The 22557-nt window shown below is 34.9% G+C and overlaps 1 protein-coding gene across 5 annotated transcripts in view; it reads right to left on the reverse strand.

Annotated features, from left to right (window-relative positions):
* The window catches only part of ICE2 (interactor of little elongation complex ELL subunit 2), a 68575-nt gene that overhangs the window by 5406 nt on the left and 40612 nt on the right, over positions 1-22557 (reverse strand). For all 5 annotated transcript variants that reach the window (XM_058541729.1, XM_058541731.1, XM_058541728.1 and 2 more), the window contains 3 exons: positions 22111-22240; positions 5616-5700; positions 4212-4262 (listed from right to left, as the gene is read on the reverse strand). In XM_058541729.1, the coding sequence (XP_058397712.1) occupies positions 4212-4262; positions 5616-5700; positions 22111-22240 (266 nt within the window). The remainder of the gene's footprint in view (positions 1-4211; positions 4263-5615; positions 5701-22110; positions 22241-22557) is intronic.

Here is a 22557-nt window from a genome sequence, read left to right on the forward strand (position 1 = left end):
CACACAATGAAACAACTCATTGGCTTACTGTGTCAATTTCAAGAGCATTTTCTTAATCATAATCTATTAGTAAAATTGAAAACAATTATGGGAATGGAACATCACCTCTAAAAATACTTTTATAATCAAATAAGATTTAAGAACTTTTAACTATTTTCATGCCTTTTAGGCAACTAATTTTAATTCTTATTCCAAAGTTCAAGACATATAATTATTTTCTTTTTACTGTTCTATCAGTCAATTTGTAAGTTTTCAATAATTTAATGGGAAACAAATAGTCTACCTAATTCTGTAATCCATGGACAACATATACTGAAAAGCATTTTATGAGTGTACATACATAGCATTCCTATACAGGGCATTTTAATTCATTCAACAAATATTGCGCCCACTTTGTATCTAGTAATAGGTGACCAGAGATACAAAAGTGAATGTGACACATTCACTACATTTAGTAGTTTAAAATAAAGTGGAAGAAACAGTCAATGGAACAATCACAATACAATATGAGGTGCTATGAGAACAACAGTAACAATAGCAGCTGAGAGGTATTGAATGTTTATCATGAACAACTGTTGTACTGCTTACATCCATTTTGTCGTTAAATCCTCCATAACAAACCTTCAAGGCATAATATTAATTATTAACCCTATATTAGAGACAAACAGAAATTAGAGATGCTAAGCAATTTGCCCAAAGTTCTGAGTGCAGGGCTTAGATATAAAACCAGGTAGTTGAACTCCACAGGCCATATCCTTAATCATGATCCTCTCCTGCCACAATAATCACTTCTGTCCAACATCAAATCTACATTTTCCCTTTCTCCTTAGAAAGCTTTAAGGAATTCAGTGTATCAACATAACAAGCTAACAGGGTATGATTAATAAACTGTGCTTTCTTGGGATTGTACACTCCTCTGGCTCAAAGGTGCTAAAGAGAATATCAGTTCTTTCCCACAATATATCATTAAAAATAAGGATTAATCTAGGGACAGCTAATCTTTGACAAAGAACATACAATGGAGAAAGAACAGTCTCTTCAATAAATGGTGTTGGGAAAACTAGACAGCCAAATGCAAAAGAATGAAAGTAGACCATTATCTTATACCATACACAAAAATTAACTCAAAATGGAATAAAGACTTGAATGTAAGACCTGAAACCATAAAACTCAGAAGAAAATACACGCAGTACACTCTTTGATATCAGTCTTATCAGTATCTTTTCGAATACTATGTCTACTCATGCAAGAGAAAACAAAAGAAAAAATAAACAAATGGGACTACATCAGATTCAAAAGCTGCAAAGCAAAGGAAACCATCAATAAAACGAAAAGACAACCCATCAACTGGGAGAAAATATTTGCAAATCATATATCTGACAAGGGGTTAATTTCCAAAATATATAAAGAATCCATACAACTCAACAACAAAAAAATGAACAACCCAATCAAAAAATGGGCAAAGAATATAAACATTTTTTCCGAAGAAGATATACAGATGGCCAAGAGGTATATGAAAAGATGTTCAACATCACTAATTATTAGAGAAGTGCAAATCAAAACTACAATGAGATATCACCTCACACCCTTCAGAATGGCTATAATTAACAAGACAAGAAATAACAAGCATTGGAGAAGATGTGGAGAAAAGCGAACCCTCATGCACTGCTGGTAGAAATGCAAACTGGTACAATATTTTTGGCTTCTCAAAAAACTAAAAATAGAAATACCATATGATCCAGCCATTCCACTACTGGGTATTTATCCAATGAATAGAAAATCAACAATTTAAAAAGATTATGCACCCCTATGTTCATCGCGGCATTACTTGCAATAGCCAAGACGTGGAGGCAACCTAAGCGCCCATCAACAGATGAATGGATACAGAAGACGTGGTGTATATACAAAATAGAATACTAATCAGCCATAAAAAAAGACAAAACCATGCTATTTGCGACAACATGGATGGACTTTGAGGGTATTAGGCTAAGTGAAATAGACAGAAAAAGACAAATATCCTATGATTTCACTCATATGAGGAAGATAAACAAACACACAGATAAGGAAAACAGGTTAGTGGTTACCAGAGGAAAAGGGGGTGGAGGGAGAGCAAAAGGGGTAAAGGGGTGCATGTGTATGGTGATGTATAAAAACTAGACTATTGGTGGCGAACATGATGCAATCTATACAGAAACTGAAATATAATAACGTACACCTGAAATTTATACAATGTGAAAAGCCAATACGACCTCAACAAAATAAAAAAATAATAAAATAAGGATCAATCATACTTGAGTTATACAGATCTGCCTACAAACCTGATAAGTTATGTTTTCATTAATTTGTTAAACAGAAAAGTAATAGGTGTTGATAAAGGAAGTTCAGAGAATTATTCTTATCCTCCAGAGAATTTTTTTCCCAATCACTTTTATATTTCCACATAAGGAAATGAATAATAATTGATTGGTGATAGGAATAAATAACATTTCAAAGATTGAGCTTTTATCAATGAGAATCATATATCTTAACTACCTTCACTAAAAATGAAGAAAGCTTTGGTTTACAGAGAGAATTCATGGAGAACAAGACACTCCAAGGAACAGTATCTTAAAAGTGCCATAGGAATGCCATGTACATGGCTGGATACAAAGTAGGGTAGGCGGAATAATGGCCCTCCCAAAGTTGCCTATGTCCTAAACCCTAGAACCTGTGAATATGTTACATTACATGGCAAAGGGGAATTAAGATGGAATTACGGTTCCTAATCAGCTGATTTTGAAATGATAAGATTTTCCTGCATTATTTCAGTGGGCCACTGTAATCATAAGAGTCTTTAAATGTAGAAGAGGGAGGCAAAAGAGACTAAGAGGGAGATGTGACTGTGGCAGAGGTCAGAGATGTGATATGAGGAGGACTCAACTTGCCTTTGAAACTTTGAAGATGAAGGATGAGGACTAGGAGCCAAGGAATGCAGGTGGCCTCTAGAATATACAAAAGTCAAGGAAACAGACCATACCCAGGGCCTACAAAAATGAACGTAGCCTTGCTGACACCTTGATTTTAGCCCAAGGAAACCTTTTAGACTTCTGACTTAAGAGAAGTGCAAGATTATAAATTTGTGTTGTTTTACAACTCTAATTTTGTGGTGATCTGCAGTAGAAACTAATACACAAACTAAGATATTTGATAATAAAATTTCAAAAAGCATTTGGCAAATTTCATGTATAATCATTGTGCTTCACATGAAGGACAGAATATATAAAAGAAAAATTCTGCCACAGAATCTCAGAACAGAAAAGTACCTACGAAATTATTGAATTCAACACCATCATTTTATACATAAGGAAACTGATACCTAGTTGCATAATAAGTAAAGTAGGAGAGTTAGAACTTGGAGATTTTTGATTTTTAGTTCAGACTCTTGAATTGTTTTTTAGTTTATCTTTTGGTCAGTGTATAACAGAATAAATGCAAAAGTTCACATAACAAAACAGTTTGATAAATGATCAGACGGAGAATTTATATTCTAAGATTTGCCATGGACCTAATGCCTTTTGACCACTAGCTCTATGTTGCTTCCTTATCCTGAAAATGTAAACAGTATAGCTATAGTAGGCTGAATAATGGTCCCCCAGGATATCTACATCCTAATCTCCAGAACTTGTGGATGTTACCTCTAATGGCTTTGCAAATGTGATTAAAAACGCAGTGTGACAACGGAAGCAGAGATCTGAGTGATGCACTTTGAAGATGGAGGAAGGAGCCACAAGTCAAGGAATACAGGTAGCCACTAAAAGCTGAAAATCAAGGCAAGGAAATGATTGTCCCCTTAGAGACTCCAAAAGGAACCAGCCCTGCTGACATGAGTTTAGTCCACTGAAAATGATTTTGGACTTCCGACCTCCAGAACTATGAGAGAATAAATTTATGTTGTTTTAAGTCATTAAGTGTGTGGGAATTTGTTACAGTGGCAATAGGAAACCAATACAATAGCCTTATAGAAAAATGTAATTGCAAGCTCATTAAAGCCAGATACTATTATATTATCTTTTTATTTATATTTTCACAATTTCAACTTTGACACAATAGGATAAATCTCGCATTTCTAGGTTATTTTCTATCTAACCCTAACAGCATATAGCCAAGGTTTCTATTAATTTTCATCCAAGAAAACCAGACTTATCAATACAAAATGTCAAAAAAATACTTACCTACTTAATTTCCTTAGAATGTGTTGGAGGATGTTAAATAAACTTGAAATCCTATTAAACAGAAGAAATTCACATTAAATGAAATTTAAAAACTTACTCAACAATTATAGCTCCTCAGGAAGAGAAATGCCCTTAACAACAAAAGAAAACAACAGAAGAGATAATGCAAAACACAGAATACCAAAATTTATTTCTAATTTGATTAAATTATAATATTTACTTATTTTTTGCCATTTCCTGATTTCTCTTGGCTTGTGTGAATCAGAGCAGTTGTAAAGAGATAACTATTTAATATTCAAATTATAAACTTTAAAAAATGTTCAGAAGTCTTTAGCAGAACTAATTTGCAGAAGAATCTGCCTTTCAGAGATGGTGGTGAATTGGCTTCCAAAGAAATTGAGAAGTACTTTAAATGTGTGATGCCAGAGAAGCCACTGACTGGGGACAGGATAGTTAAAGGGAAATGAAATGTAAGATATTTCCTTAGTGTCTGTTCTAGACCTGAACTCATTTCCTTAATTATTTAAAAATGGTTTTCACTGGGAGAGGTGGGGCAGGCAGTGAACAATGTATGGAAAAGCTTTTCTATTCACATATGTAAATAAGAAGTTACCCCTCAAAAGAAGCAATCCTTATAACAGAAGTGGACATTTTGAAGTACAAGCAAAGAACTCAAGTTTGAATCTGGGACCCTTCAAAAACTGTGTCAAGCCCCAAAGCTGGACCTATGCAACTAGTATAACTCAGGACAATTTCTCATCCTAAGTGGTGAATCAACATATTAAACACCAAGGTTGTCACTCTAGCTCAGCTGCGTGCTCTGGGGCAAGTTACTCTAAGTCTCAGTTTCCTCAGACATAAAATGGAGATAATACTACCACCAGTCCTTCCTGGAAAGTTATAAGATACAAATTAGACAATGTCGATAAGTTATTTTCCTTTGCATTTAGGTACCTGGAGTTCTGAATACAACAAATTCATTTCAATCTGATATACAGTAATGCTTGGTAGAAGGGCAAACTTTTAGAAGTTAGGATGTCTAAATGAATGTATACAAAACAATCCTGAGAGCTAAGAGTTTGTGACGGCTCTATTCTTTCCCGTCCCTGAAAAGGGATGAAATGTATGCTCCCGGGCACCTCTAAGATGGTGGGCTACTCTCTTGCTCTAGCCTCCTTTGTCTTAAGTAGAAAGACTGGTGCCACTGGCATTATATTTAATTTGGAGATGGAGATGATTAGTATAGATGGATCACAAATTGGGTCAGGGGAAGCCTGAATGTATAAAAGAATTAAAAGTCCTGAAAATAAATGATTTAAACTTAACCAATATTTAGAGATAAAGGAAAATTGGAGATCATATTAACAAGTTTTTTAATTCCCACAACCAAGTAAACTTTCTTACTTGAGTGCTGAAAGTTTTTCTTTTAATTCTTCTGAGGTAATTTCTTCTAGCAGGAAAAGCTTTGAAGTAAATGCATCAATATGTCCTAAAATAAAATATCAAACTTAAAAAGAACAACTGTAGTATTTAAAAAACAAAAAAGCAAGTTATCCAGTCTCTTTCAAGATATTTTTACAAAACTGTAATAACTGTAAAGGAACTTTACATTCTAAAAAGAGGAGAAATATACATTTTATTAAGTAAAGCTGTATTTTAAAAAGATTATAAAAGAAATATGTATTAATGCTACAATTAATACAACTATGTATTAATGCTACAGAAATATGTATTTGCTGAATGTGGAAAAGTTTACACATGTTCACACCAAAAATTCAGCTCTGAGCCTACAATTTAAGAACAACAACTGTCGGGCCGGCCCGGTGGCTTAGCGGTTAAGTGCACACGCTCCGCTGCTGGCGGCCCGGGTTCGGATCCCGGGCGTGCACCGACGCACCGCTTTTCCGGCCATGCTGAGGCCGCGTCCCACATACAGCAACTAGAAGGATGTGCAGCTATGACATACAACTATCTGCTGGGGCTTTGGGGGAAAAAATAAATAAATAAAATCTTTAAAAAAAAAAAAAAAGAATAACAACTGTTAAAATATTAGTGTTTCTAATTTCTATTAAAGTGGTACTTTTATGGAGATTAAATTTTTAGAGAAATATGTACCTACTATCAAAGCAAGCGGATAAAGTCAAATTTATAGTTTGGGCATGCTCTATACACCTGTAAGATATACTTGGTTCTTAAGATAAAAATTAGATTATAAAAATCTGCTTAATTATTCACAATAGCCAAGACATGGAGACAACCTGTGTCTATCAATGGATAAATGGAAAAAGAAGATGTGGTATATATACAATGCAATATTATTCAGCGACAAGAAAGAGGGAAATCCTACTCTTTATGACAACATAGATGCCTTGAGGGCATTATGCTATGTGAATTAAGCCAGACAGAGAAAGATAAATATTGTATGATATCACTCATATGTGAAATCTCAAAAAAAAAAGTCAAACTCATAGAAACAGAGAGTAGCAAAGTGGTTCCCAGGGGCGAGGGGGAAGAGTGAATAGGGAGAAGTTGGTAAATAGGTACAAACTTTCAGCTATTAGATGAATAAGGTCTGACCCAATGTATGACATGGTCACTATAGTCGATAACACTGTATTGTATAACTGAAAGAGTAGAAATGAAATGTTTTCATAAAAAAAAAAAAGAAAAAATACAAATATGTGAGGTGATGGACATGTTAATTAACTAGATGGGAGAAATCCTTTCACAATGTATATGTATATCAAATCATCATGATATACACTTTAAATATCTTACAATTTTATTTGTCAATTATACTTCAATAAAGCTTAAAAAAATCTGACTTATTTTTAATTAAAGCACATCATTACATTTCCTATGGTTAAAAAAAATTCAAAATAGCTGCTCAAAGTCTTTCTTTTTTTTTGTGAGGAGGACTAGCCCTGAACTAACATCCGATGCCAATCCTCCCTTTTTTTCTTGAGGAAGACTGGCCCTGGGCTAACATCCATGTCCATCTTCCTCTACTTTATATGAGACGCCGCCACAGCATGGCTTACCAAGTGGTGCGTCGGTTCACGCCCAGGATCCGAACCTGCAAACCCTGGGCCACCGCAGCGGAGCGCAGGCACTTAACCACTTGCACCACCAGGCCAGCCCTCAAAGTCTTACTTTCTTACAAATATGACATAATTCTAGAATTCCAAAACACAAAATAGTCTACCCTCAAGATGACAGTTCTATTTTTAGAAGCAATATATATGTTCTACAACAAAACAGGTTGAGATACATACAACACAGAGGCCTTGAAATGTAACAAGGAAGAGTGGTATCAAAGACAGCCCTGAGTTAAATGTTATATAATCAAGTCAATACAAAAATCATGTTATTGTACGACAGTTAAAAATATCAATTAACACGGTAATAGTCTAACATTCACCAAGGCTGAAAATAATACCATTTTGTTTTTATTTTTTTAACTTTCAATATTTAATTATCAAAACACAATACCTGGAAAGCTGACATCAATCACCAAGACAACAAAAAAATGCACATAATTTAATATCTCATTTTCATATCTAGCCCTCTTTCATTTCATATGCTTTGTGCTCATAAAAAGAATTAGAAACATTTTTACCAAATACTTTTCTTCTAAGACAACAAATCCATTTTCCCACACCTACTTATTTCCTATGTTAAGTTTTAATTTCACCTCTGCATTTCTAACACTCGTTATATAGTGATGTTTCAAATAACATATTTTAACGGTTAATAACTGTAGAAAAGAAATATTAAGTACAATAAAATATCTTTAGACATTTACTAAATATACCTTTGAGAAGACTCACTCACAGTTCTTACCTTTTTAAAGAAATCTCAATGAAAAGTATGTGTTATACTATATGCCAAATATGGTCAGTCAAAAACAACTATACAGAGGCCGGCCCTGTGGCTTAGCAGTTAAGTGTGCGTGCTCTGCTACTGGCGGCCCGGGTTCGGATCCCGGGCGCGCACCGACGCACCACTTGTCTTAGCACACATGCTAAGGCCGTGTCCCACATATAGCAACTAGAAGGATGTCCAACTATGACATACAACTATCTACTGGGGCTTTGGGGAGAAAAAGGATTAAAAAAAAAAAAAAATGAGGAGGATTGGCAATAGATGTTAGCTCAGGGCCGGTCTTCCTCAGCAAAAAGAGGAGGATTGGCATGGATGTTAGCTCAGGGCTGATCTTCCTCACAAAAAAAACCCCAAAAAAACCTATACAGAGAATACCATACTAAGTGCTATGAGGGCTTAAAGCGCCTCCTCAAGGAGTTTACAATTCTTTCAACACTGGAGCATTGTAACCTGTGGGCCTCAAATGAGTTATACTTGTGCTTGAGATATTTATCTCCTCAGCCCTTGGGGCAGCTGAGCAAGGCTTGGGATGGCAAGAGGTTCTTAGTCACTGCCCTTCAGCCATGAGCAATCTCTTCTGTATATCACAGTGTGCTATGCAAATGTTTTTTGTGTGTATGTCAAGGTTGGGAAGCACTGCTTTATACGGTACAAATAAGGCCTTTATACAATACAAATAAAGGCTTTATATACATGCTTTCATTCATACACATATTCATGCATACATACATACACATAGGCAGTCTTTGGTTTGAATGCAGTATAGGATGATAAAAATAATCATACAAGCCAAAACTGCAAGAAATTTTAAAAATCAATGGGAAAAATTACTATTGTTCCATTATCTTGAAAATTTTTTGTCAAAACATTGTAAATTCTCCATCAATTATAAATGTATAAGGAAATGAAAAAATAGTAAAACTAATATTTATTTAATGCACTAATTTAAAACACTGAAAACATTGAGAATTCAAGTGTTTTATTTCTTTATAAAAAATTTATCAAGAGCAGTTTGAACAGTGCTTATTGCCTTCTTCTGGTGTAACTTACGATAGGAAGCAAGCATCTTTTCTAGGCCCTGGTGAACTGTCACACTCCTTTCTAAGTTAGGATCAGCTTCCAACATTGTATCCTCTGTGCTTTCAATGTATGAAATATCTCCAAGAGTTCCTTTAATGTAAAAGCTTATGTCAGTGTCATCTCTTCATCCTTTATGTCACAACCACTTTCCTCATTTATGTCAATAAGTTCACCTTCACCAAGTTCCTCTGGTGGCATATCGAGAGTCTCTTGAACAGCAAAAGTGTCAACATTTCTGCTGTCACCTATTTCTTCTATAACTCCATTTATGTTCAATTCGAATTCCACTTCTGGCAGTATCATTTTTTGTTTCTTTGCTGTGCTTTAATCTTTGTTGGCCAATCCCTTCTTTTGATTATCCACTTTTGTGAAATGTCACATGAGTTTATCACTGGGACACAAGGAGGGATCACAACTACACACTTTGCTTTCTGTGTGTGAACTCAGTAACAGGTGCAGTGACCAACTACTGCCAGACTTTGAAAGAGGTGACATGACTGGTCACTGGTCACAACGTGATATGTAGTGATTTGTGGACTGAAGAGTCAGCAGTAAAGTTTGTATTTTATACAATTACAGTTAACATACAATCATAACTGAAATTTGTGTATATCGGAACTGTGCAAAGCAAGGGCTGTCTATATGTCAACTATATAGAATTGATACACATTAGAGGATTGGAAAGTAGATACAAAAGTCGTGATAAGATTATTTTCAGAATTTTATTTAAGGAGTACATCTTAATGTTTTTATGGGGCAAGAAGATAAAAAGAATACTGCATTCTAGGGGAAGAGGAGAACATGTTCACGGCAAAGCAAAGCAGACCAACGAAAAACAAGTACGTTTATTCTACCTGAAAAAGAGACTATGAACCACAGAAGTGGTTCTCAAGGCGCGGTCCCTGGACTAGAAGCATCAGCATCACCTGAGAACATGCTAGAAGTGATAAGTCTTAAGTCCCAATACAGACCTAATGAATAAGACACTCCAGGGTCAGGGCCAGCAATCTCCACTCTCACAAGCCCTACAAGTGATTCTGATACACAATCAAGTTTGAGAATTGCTGAACTCGTGTCCTATAAACCAACATGCTCTTAAGTTAAAGAAAATAATTAAGACCTTATATCACTTGGACTTGTAAGATACGCTTTATCTGAATCTCTTAATCACACAGGTAAACTCAACCCTCACTGTTACGCCCAAAAGATCTAATGTACTGGTCCCCAACTTTGATTTCTGAGGAGAAATTATCTTAAATTTCCTTGAAATCTTAAGATTTCAAGGCCTAGAAGGGAAAACTGACAATGAAATGCTTAAGTTAAATGAAGGAGTGGTTAGCAACAGTGGAGTGAGGAAAACTCAGGCCACAACTGAGAAAGGACTATGGTGCAAAGTACATAGGAAAGAGAATATGAGCACTTGGAAATCCTCTGGTTAAAATTTTAAGATTCTAATGTCTAAGACACAATAAATCATCTGTCTTAAGTTACACTGATTAATATTGTCACACACACAATACCTCACTTTTGTTACATCAGACCCCCCCCCAAATTCTTCGCTAGCTCCTTTTAGTTTTATGGCACAGTTATTAACACTTAAAAACTGTGACTAAAAAAATAAAAATAAAAAAAATAAAAAAAATAAAAATTGTGACTAAATTCTGGTCCTGCCACTGATTAACTCAGTATCTGTGAGTAAGTTACTTAATCATTCTCGAGCTTTACTTTTCTCTTTTGCTTAGAGCAGTGGTCTACATACATTAAAAACTGTTCATTAATAGTAATTAACATATACCAAAAATTTTCGGAAGAATGAAATACAAGCATACTTTATTTTACTGCACTTTGGACTTTGCGTTTTGTAGATACTGCGTTTTTTTACAAATTGAAAGTGTGGTGGAAACAGGAAGAGAACTAGAATTAGAAGTGGAGACTGAAGATGTGACTGAATTGCTGCAACCTCATGATAAAACTTTAATGGATGAGGAGCTGCTTCTTAAGGATGAGCAAAGAAAGTGGTTTCTTGAGATGGAATCTACTCCTGGGGAAGATGCTGTGAAGACTGTTGAAATGACAACAAAGATTTAGAATATTACATAAATTTAGTTGATAAAGCAGCAGCAGGGTTTGAGAGGATAGATCCCGATTTTGAAAGAAGTTCTACTGTGGGTAAAATGTTATCAAACTGCATCACATGCTACACAGAAATTGTTCGTAAAAGGAAGAGTCAATTGATGCGGCAAACTTCATTATCTTTCTGTGTGTGTGTGTGAGGAGGACTAGCCCTGAGCTAACATCCGATGCTAATCCTCCCCTTTTTTCTTGAGGAAGATTGGCCCTGGGCTAACATCCATGCCCATCCTCCTCTACTTTATATGGGATGCTGCCACAGCATGGCTTAGCAAGCCGTGCGTTGGTGCACGCCTGGGATCTGACCCTGCGAGCCCCAGGCCGCCGCAGCAGAGCGCGTGCACTTAACCGCTGCGCCACCGGGCCGGCCCCTTCTTATCTTAGTTTAAGAAACAGCCACAGCCACCCCAGCTTTCCACAAGCACCACCCTGATCAGTCAGCAGCCACTGAGGCAAAATCCTTCACCAGCAAAAAGATTATGACTCACTGAAGGCTCAGATGATGGGTAGCATTTTTTAGCAATAAAGTATTTTTTAGTTAAGGTATGCACATTGTTTTTTTTAAACATAATGGTATTGCACACTTAATAGACTACAGTATAGTGTAAACATAACTTTTATATGCACTGGGAAACCAAAAAATTCGTGTGACTTACTTTATTGCAATATTTGCTCTATTGTGGTGGTCTGGAACCAAACCCACAATATCTCTGACGTATGCCTGTAATATGCAATATATGATTAACTATGCTCTGTTGTTTTGAAAAATCTTAGTTTAATACTGCGTGATACAACTATTTGAAGGATGGACTGAAAGTTCAATTCATTTCGCTATAGGTTTTAATGGCTGCCATAGCTAAAAAAAGGTACCAACAAGGATACATAGAACCAAACGGAACAAGTGCCTCATTGCTGGGCTAAAGCGTGACACTGATTGTTTTTAACACCACACACCAATTACACAAAGGTTTTTGCTGAAATTCTGCTAGTGAATGTCCATCTTCCCTGACGTTAATCAGTTTTTCTTACAAATTTAAGACAGGAGCTGCATTCTTATCCTTGAGGCTCTTTGAGAGATTTTCAGAGAGATTTTTTTTCTAGTATGATTCTAAGTCTTTAACGTATACAGATATACGAGTTTTGTTTTTATTTTTGTTTTAAATAGGTGACATCTTTCATTTTTGGCAACAAAATCATACTTAACATACCCGAGGATGCTGTACGGCACAACTCTGGGGGTAGCCATTCGCACGGAACGGATTGAGCACACTGTCTCCCTAGAGGTGTGCAATGTGGAGATAATGAGGATACTTTCCACATTATATGTGACAGGACTCTATGACAGCATCCGAGAGAGAGCACCACTTGTCAATCCACATACTTAATTATGAGTAATGTTTACTTTTTAATTTCTTTAGAGAAAAAATAAGTAAGAGTTATAATATTTTCTTCCTGCATCCCAATGGTTTGTCTTACATACATCTAGGGATAGTAAAAAGAATAAAGCATATAAATTCAATGGTTTGTTTTCTACCATTTCCCTTCTCTCCTTGACTTTTACTGTTTCTTCAACCAATTATCAAAGCCAACTTCATACATTCTAAAAATACTTATTGAGTACCTCCGTGTGCCAGATGCTGTTCTAGGTGCTTGGGATATATCAAGAAACAAAAGACACAAAGTCAGGCAATAAATATCATAAGCAATTAGATTACATAATTTTTTAGTGGCAACCAGGAAAAGGGATTGGGAATATATCTGTGTGGATAAAGGGTAAAGGAGCCAGCAACATGAGCCTCGCACTTGGGGCTGTTTTTCTCCTAGGAGTGTCTGCTAATCTGGAAAAAGCAATTGAGAGGCTAAGAAATGGACCAGAGCTTTCAACAGCCTCTCAGGATTAGAGGAATAAAAACTAGGGTTCAAGGTCTATCAGTGAGCTGAACACTTAAGCTCTGAGTTGGGACCCTGTGTCAGGGGTCCCCTGGGTTTGGTGATTCTCTAAGAGGGCTCACAGGACTCAGCATACAGCTGTACTCATGGATAAAATTTATTACAGCAAAAGGATACAAAGCAAAAGGAAAATCAGCAAAAGGATACAAAGCAAAAGGAAAATCAGCAAAAGGAAAAGGCATGAGAGGTGAAGTTCAGAGGAAACCATGTGCAATCTTCAAGAGTCCCTTCCTGAGTTTTTGTTCAGGATGATGAAAAAGTTCTGGAAATGGACAGTAGTGATGGCTGTACAACACTGTGAATGTACTTAATGCTACTGAATTATACACTAAAAAAACGTACACTGAATTGTACACTAAAATGGTTAAAATGATAAATTTTATGGTATGTATATTTTACCACCATTAAAAAAAAAAAGAGTCCTTTCCCACCGAAGTCACACAGGATACACTTAATTCCTCCAGCAACAAGGAGGAATTATACCTCTTTTTTGTATAACAGAGAAGCTCATTAGAGACTCAGCACTCAAGGTTTTTACTGCGGGCTCATGATGTAGGCACCCTCTGCCTAGCACATACCAAAATTCCAGACTCTCAGAAGGAAACCAGATGTTCAGAGTAAGATGTATATTGTTTGTACAAACAGTGTAGGCACAATGAGCCATCCTTAATCAGCTGGAGAAAGTTTGATATCAGTGTAGGGAACTGTTTACCAGCCAAGTTCCCAGACACCAGCCAAGGGCCAGCCTTGCAAGCAGGGCTTTCCAGTGACTGGCCATGTCAGTCAGCTATGTTAACTCTTATCTGCACAGACTCTGAGTGGCTACACCCCAGCAATAAGTGAGAATCAGAATGGCCTTTCTAGGGTCCAAAGTCAAGCTTCAAATCATCTCAATCCCTGTTAACTGGATTAAGGTAAATCAGCATTGCTAGTGTGGCTGGCCGCCTGTCAAAAGCAAACAAAAGTAATCCTGTCTAGAGAAAGATAACATTTTAGCTCTCATATTATCTCTACAACTTTTCCTATACAGTATGTGGCCCTTGATAAAGAACAGCCTGACATATGTCATAACAACATGGAATAATAAAAAAAAGAGAAACAACATGTTATGGCACGAACTGTGTCCCCCAAAAAGATATGTTGAAGCCCTTGCCCCCAGTACCTCAGAATATGACTTGCCTTGGAAATAGGATCATTGCAGATAATTACTTAAGATGAGATCATAATGGAGTAGGGTGGGCCTTTAATCCAATGACTGGTGTCCTTATTAAGGAGAGGAGAGAGACACACTGGAAGAAGATGCTACACGATGACAGAGGCAGAGATGAGAGTGAAACATCTACAAACCAAGGATGCCAAGGATTGCTGGCAAATACCAGAAGGTAAAAGAGGCAAGGAAGGATTCTCTCCCATAGGTTTTGGAGGGAGCATGGCCCTGTGACATCTTGATTTTGGACTTCTAGGCTCCAGAATCGTGAAACAATACATTTCTGTTGTTCTAAGCCACCTAGTTTGTGGGACTTTGTTATGGCAGCCCTAGGAAACTAACACACAAAGATAATTGAAAAGACTCACAAGGAATCTAGATAACAGAGGTACTAGTCACAGACCTTAAAATAATTTTGCCTAATATGCTTAAGAAAGACAAGATTGAGAACTTTTGGAGAAAACTATAACCTATAAAAAAGAACCAAATGGAAAATCTAGAACTGAAAAATACAAAAACTGAAATTCAGGACTCAGGTGATGGGTTAAACAGTATATCAGAGACAGCTGAAGAGAGAACTAGTAAACTAGGAGAAAATATTGAGAATGATGCATGAAGAGTCAAAAGGAAGGTAAATACAGAAAAGAATGTAAGGGACATTAGGGACACAGTAAGATGTAACATACTGCAACTGAAATCCCAGAGGAGGAGGGGAGAGAGAATTGGGAAGAAGTGATTCTTGTGAGATAATAACTGAGAATTCTCTAAAACTGTTGAAAGTCATCAAATCACATATTCAAAGAGCAATATGAACCCCAACAGGAATACTTACAAAGAAAACCTAACCTAGGCACACTGTAGGAAAATTGTTGAAAACCAGGGAGAAAGATAAAATTTAAAGTCTGCTAGAGAAAAGAAACATATTACTTTGAAAGGAACAAAAATAAGATGGCCAGCTCACTTTTCAATAGAAACAAAAGAATCCAGGAAACAATGAAATATTTATCCTTCAAGAATAGAGGTAAAATAAAAAAATACATTTTCAGATAAATAAAAACTGGGAGGCTCTGTCACTAGCAGATCTATAATAAAGATAATACTAAAGGGTAGTCTTCAGGCAGAGAAAAATGATACTAGTTAGAATCTTAGAGATGCGAGAAGAAAAGCATCAAAATGGGAAATATATGGGTAAATGTAAATGAATATCAAATGTATACACTAATAATAATGTATATAAGAATAAAATACTATTGTCTGAGATGAGGCTAACTAATTAATGGTGGTAAGTCAGGGTTGCATGTTATAATCATTGGAGTAGCCCTGTTCAATTTAACTTTTTTTGATGATGGAAATATCTGCACTGTCCAATATGGTAACCAGATGTGGCTACTGAGCACTTAAAATATGACTGGTATGACTGAGAAACTGATTTTAAATTTTACTTAATTTTAATAAATTTAAATAGTCACCTGTGGCTATAGCTAATGTATTAGACAGGACAGCTCTAGAGTAACCATAAAAAGAATAATAAAAGAGTGTATAATTATTTTAACATATAAATATCCTGTTAATAAAGGGAAAAAATGAAATGGAAAAATATTCAATTCACAAGAAGGCACTAAGAGAAAAAATCTCTGAACGGATGAGTCAAATAGAAAACATATATTAAAATGATAGACATAGACTCAAATTTATTAGTACTGTGTAGTAATTACTACAGCTACCACAGACATTAAAAGATCATAAGAGGATATTATGAAGACCTTTATGCTGATAATTTTGAAAATTTAAACAAAATGAATAAATTTCTTAAACACCACCTCCCCCACCACCGCCACAAGTTACCAAAACTGATGCAAGAAATTAAATATATGAATGGTTCTAAAACTAATTTAAAAATTGAATCAATAACTAGAACCTTCTTCTTTAGGCCCACACGCTTCACAGGTAAATTTTACCAAACATTTACGGAAGAAATAACACCAATTTTATAGAAATTCTACCAGATGACAGAAAAAAGGGAAATACATCCCAACTCATTTTATGACATAAACATAAGCTTAATACCAATACCTGGCAAGGAAAATTACAGGTCAGTCTCACTCATAAACACAGATGGCAAAATTAATATTAACAAACTAAGTCCACCAATATATAAAAAAAATTAATATAGCATAACTAAGCTGGGTCTATGGTAAGAACACAGGGTTGGAGTAACAATTTTTAATTAACTAATATGATTAATCTCATTAATAGAATAAAAGAGAAAAGTCATACCATCACATCAATAAATGCAGAGAAAATATTTGATAAAGTTTTTTCACCCATTCATGATTAAAATTCTTAAACTAGGCATAGAAAGAAACTTCTTTATTCTAATAAAAGGTATCTACAAAAACCTATACAAAATAAAAACACAATGGTAAAACGTTGAAAACTTTCCCTTTTAAGATTAGAAACAAGACAAGGATGCCCATTATTTACCTTCTATTTAAGTTCTAGGCAATGAAGGCAAGAAAAAAAAAAGGTATAAAGACTGGAAAAAAGAAATAAAATGGTCATTATTTGCAGAGAACATGACTGTTTACTTAGAAAATCTAAATTATTAGGATGAATGAGTTTAGCAAAGTCACTAGATAAAAGATCAATACACAAAATCAATACGCAAATAAGTTCTATTATTAGTAACAAACCATAAGAAAATTTCAGAAATATCATTCATAATAGCATAAAAATATGAAATACCAACAAATACACTTAACAAAACATGTGCAAGATGTCTACCTAGAAAATCATAAAACATTAAGAGAGATTAAAGATATAAATAAATAGAGGAACATATAAAGTTCACAGATTGGAAGATGTGTTATTGTAAAGCTGTTAATTTACTCCACATTGACTGAGTCAATGCAATTCCTAATAAAAATGCCAATCTTCTTGTTGTTAGTAGAAATTAACAAGCTGATTCCAAAATTTATAAATGCAAAGGGCTAAGAACAGCCAAGAAACTCTTGAAGAAAAACAAGTTGATAAGATTTATTTTACCAAACAGTAAAACATTTAATAAAGTTAGAGTAATTAAGACAGTGTTTATTGTCTAGCTAGAGTAATTAAGACAGGTACTGACTCAAGGATAGAGAAATAGAGAGTCCAGAATTAGATTCACTTATAAGATTTATAACACAAGTAGCAATGGAGAGCAGCAGAGAAAGGGTGGGTTTTTCAATAAATGGTGCTGAAAATTGAAAAAAAATCTTGATATTCCATGTAGAAATAAATACCACATAAATTGTGCATCCAGAAATAAGAAGTAAAAAAAATAAGGCTTCTAGAAGATAATATAGGAGAATATCTTCATTATCTTGCTGTAGGGAAGATCTGTTAAAACAGGGCAAAGAAAGGCATAACCATAAAGGAAATGACTAATAAATTGGTCTACAGTCAGGTGCCACATAACAACTTTTCGATCAACGAAGGACCACATATACAACGGTGGTCCCATCAGATGAGTACCATGTGGCGTAGGTGTGTAGTAGGCCATACCATCTAGGTTTGTCTAAGTACACTCTGTGACGTTTGCACAACGACGAAATTGCCTAACGACGGCATTTCTCAGAACAGATTCCTGTCATTATGTGACATATGACTGTATATTAAGTTCAAAAGACAGCATTAAGAGACTGAAAAGGTAAGTCACAGAGTGGAAGAAAAATATTTATTATATTTAAAACCAACAAAGAACAACCAAACAAATAAACAAAAACCTGACAGAAAAATGAAGAAAGGTTTGAATAGGCAATTCACAAAACTGACTATCCAAATAATTATTAACCACACCAAAGAAGAGTCCAACTTCATAAATAACGAAGGAAAGGCAAATTAAAACAATAGTGAGATATTAATAATTCCTACCCAGCAGCATAGCTAAAATTAAATAAACTGATAAGGCCAAGTATGGGCAAGCATGTGGAGAAACTAGAACCCTCATGTACTGCTAATATAGGTGTTATTTGGCACAACCACTTTGGAAAACTTTTTGGAATTAGCTACTCAAGTACCATGTATGCTTAACCTATGACCCAGTAATTCTACTCCTAGATATATGTCCAATAGCAATGTGTGCACACTGCACTAATAGACATTTGTAAGAATGTTCATAGTTGCATTAAAATGGCAATAACCCAAGCAGGCTCCCAAAGTTAAATAGATAAACTGCAGTATGACAAAGGAATATGTCAAAACAATAAAAATAAATAAACTGTTAAACACAATATGGGTAAATTTCAAAAACTATGTGAAGTGAAAGAAGGCATAACAAAAGAATACTACTTTATGATTCCATTTATATAGAGTTAGCAAAACAAAACTATTACATTAGAAGCCAGGATAGTAGTTACCATACGAGAAGAGGAAGAAGGCTATGACTGGGAAGTGTCACGAGGGAAGTCTTCTGGGGCACTGGTATTTTTCAACTTCCTGATCTGGGTGCCAGTTACAGAGGTGCTGGCTTTGTTATAATTCCTTGAGCTGTACCTTTATATTTTTTTCACTTTTCCTGAATGTGTACTATACTTAAAATGATAAAAATGTTGGAGAAAAACATATTATTAAATCAATGGTGTGTTTTACAACGGACAGTATCTTAGAACAGAAGGAGTACGATATAGACATTTTAAAAAATTATGTATAAGTAAAGAGAAGTTATTATTGGCCTTTTTGTTTTAGTCTGCTTTTAGTTTTTGGTTAAGAAACCTTTTCCTACTCCTGTATCATAAAGGCGATCTTCTATATTTTCACTTAAATTCTAAGCTAATAGCTATTTTTTCCTCAGTACAAAAATATATAAAGTATTACTTCATCGTTTTGTGGTATCTGTTTTCACCAAGGAGAAATCTACTTTGGGGCAAAATATTCTGTAACAATTGTAATGAAAAGGATTTGTATATACAGTCCCTGAGGTAGGTTGAACAAAATATTATTATATCCATTATATGTAGATGAAAAAGCTGAGGCCTAAGGGAACTTAAACGATTTTACCCAAGGTAAAAGAACTGTAAAATATAAATTACTCATACACATATCTTCTGACTCCCACATTTAGCATGATTTCCACTATTCCATTATAGTGGAAAAAACAAAGGCTGTGGAATCATAAAATATATGAACACAAAGTCTAGATTTCCCACAAACTGTGTAATCTTGAGCAATAAACTCTCTAAGCCTCAGTTTCGTCCTCTGTAAAACAAAGATAAAAATAATCTATTTTATAGAATAGTGAGGATTAACAATAATGGATATATATACAGTCCATGACCCCCAATACGTACTTGATAAATGAGAATGAGAAACAGTGCTCTATCTATAAAATACACACACACACACACACACACACACACACACATATATTCAATAGTTTCTAAGGATGATTTTGGAGCATTAAGTGTATCATATAATATACAATTTGGTTTGTGAGTGGTAGGTATATAATGAACCAAAGGGAGAAAAAAATCCCCAAATACCCAACAATATTCTATGAGCTGTACCTTGGGAGGCTGGGAGGAGGGCAGTGGTGCAGGGAGGAAGATGACATATTACAAAGAGGATCAAAGAACAGAATATTTGAAAAGAAACACATTACCGCTTTTAAGTGTATGCTATAACTCATATCTAGCAAAGTATCATATAGGTAAAAATAATTTCCAATAAGCCTGTTATTTGGAGGTCAAAGGGCAATAATAAATGCTTCTGAAGTGAGGTCCTAAGTATTTTATACACATCTCCTTTAACTCTTGACCATCTGTAGATAGGCACTCTCCTTTAAAACCAAAACCACTAAGTCTATATTATGTTAGGTATAACTATAACATAAAGAGACGAAGTAATGAGTCACATATACTACTTTATAGTCATATCTGATCTATAACTTATTTTAATTATAGTCAGTCATTCCAGACACTACAATGACAAATTGTGGCTTTCTGTTTTTATCCTGTTTCCAGAAAGTAACAATAATAAAAACTTACTTAGAAGTCCTTTCTCCTACATTCCCTTCCTGTTGCAACATTTTTCTTAAATTAAAAGAGAAATATAACAACATTTAAAAAAACTCAAAACTTACAGATGCTTTTGAAAATAGCATTTCAAAACATATTCACCTACACAAAAAACCAACTCTCCCCCGCCCAAAAAACCCAAACAAATAAAACACAACCATACAACAATACAACGTAAGTTTCTCACCAAACAGTTGTCAAAGAAACCAAATATACCATCTTATTACATTAAAACAAATGGCTTATAAGTGGGTAGGATTTACAGAGCATAAACAGCACACAGAGCAATGATTACTTAGAACTTTTAAGAACACTTTAGATGAAGTAAGCCATATAGATGACAGCAGTTTTATCTGTTAAACTGCATATTTAAAAAAAAAAAAAAAAAACCTTTAAATGTTTTAGTCACGAGTCTCTATTCTTTATCAGTACTTTAAAAAGGATTTCAATGATGTTTTTGTTTGGCCCTTTCCTAAAATGGATGTGGCTGGCAATTGCGTTCAAGTAGCTGACATGAAGACTGTTGGTGTGTTTCATGGCAAGAGGTCTTTTGGAGGAATACTGAAATCGTGGTAACTGGCCAAAAACCACTACAACAAACTTCCAGCAGTGGGTATGAAGAGGGAGGAGTGGGTTAGTGGAATACCAAGTAGTGAATTGAGCCACTTCCTTTTTGGGTTAAGTAGAGAGTGAATCAATTATCTTATTACTACTCATAAAATAAGACAAAATATTGATTAACCAAAAAAAGGAAAAAATTTTCAAGGGAGTCACCTTTTTTTTTGATTAAGCAAGAATAACACTCATAACGCTTATTACATACCAGGAATTATGCTAAGCACTATAACAATACAAAGTTTCATCAGACTCTGACCTTAAACTACTTATTATCTAACGGGAAGACAGGATAGTGTAAAAAAAAGAACAATAAAGAAGAAAGTAACAAGTCATAAGAGCAGTAAAAAAGACAATGTATTGAGAGATTAAAGGAAGGAAATGACTTCATGGAGGGGCAGCTTGACATGGCTGGGATGGATTGAGAAGTATGTGATTAGGTATTCCAATGGAAGGAAACAATATCAATAATGATTAGCAAGTAATCCTTCATGTGAAGTATGTTAACTATACATGAACCCAGCCAACACAAATTAAATCCCTGCCTAACTATGCAGCCCCCCCAAAAAACAAAACAAAAAGAAAGTAAAAAACCCATTTCATCAAGATATTTCAGATTTTAAAAACAGTCATTATAATTTTTTAAAACGTTCAACCCAATTAAATAGTACTTTTAAAAGAAGCTTGCTAGAAAACATCTATATTTTTAGTAAATTATACTGTTAAGTATTTTAAAAATAAAATGACTATGTTGACATTCACATACAACTAGACAGACAGGGAATAAAAGGGAAATTAATATCACTAGTCCTAACCCGCCATTTAACTCTAGAGTAGGAATGGTGTTTTAATAGAAAGGAATGTTAACACAATCGGAAAACTGAAAACAAAAAGTACAGAATGGAAGTATTTACAATTGAATTAATAAGTATGTATTTACAAGGGAATTAAAAAGAATACAGCCTCTTGTATAACTTACCAACATAAAATGAGCAGTTGGAATGCAATAAACTTTCAGTCCACAAGCGACAAAGTTCACTTTCAGTCAGAGCTTCAACTCCATAACAAGCTTGATACTCCACTTTTGGTAGTACATAAACTGGAAATTGCTGCAATGCAAGGTTATACTTTTTCAAAGCCCCATTAATTTACTATTAGCAACAAATACATTTGTGTATATAGCTTTCCTACTTTCAAAATGCTTTCAGGTAATCTTATTTCATCCTTTCAAATATAGTAGGATTCAGACAAAAAGATGGGCAGAACCCTCGGTAGATGCGGACAAGAGGTGGATGGATAAGAGATCTCGAACCAACTGCCTCCCCCCACCTCCAACCAGAATCAACACACCTCCCCACATATGCACACATTTTATTTCTATCAGGAAATGTGACTGACAGCAGAATCCTTGGAACAGAGCCTACGA

This window comes from Diceros bicornis, chromosome 5, assembly GCF_020826845.1.
Source record: "Diceros bicornis minor isolate mBicDic1 chromosome 5, mDicBic1.mat.cur, whole genome shotgun sequence".
NCBI classification, from domain to species: Eukaryota; Metazoa; Chordata; class Mammalia; order Perissodactyla; family Rhinocerotidae; genus Diceros; species Diceros bicornis.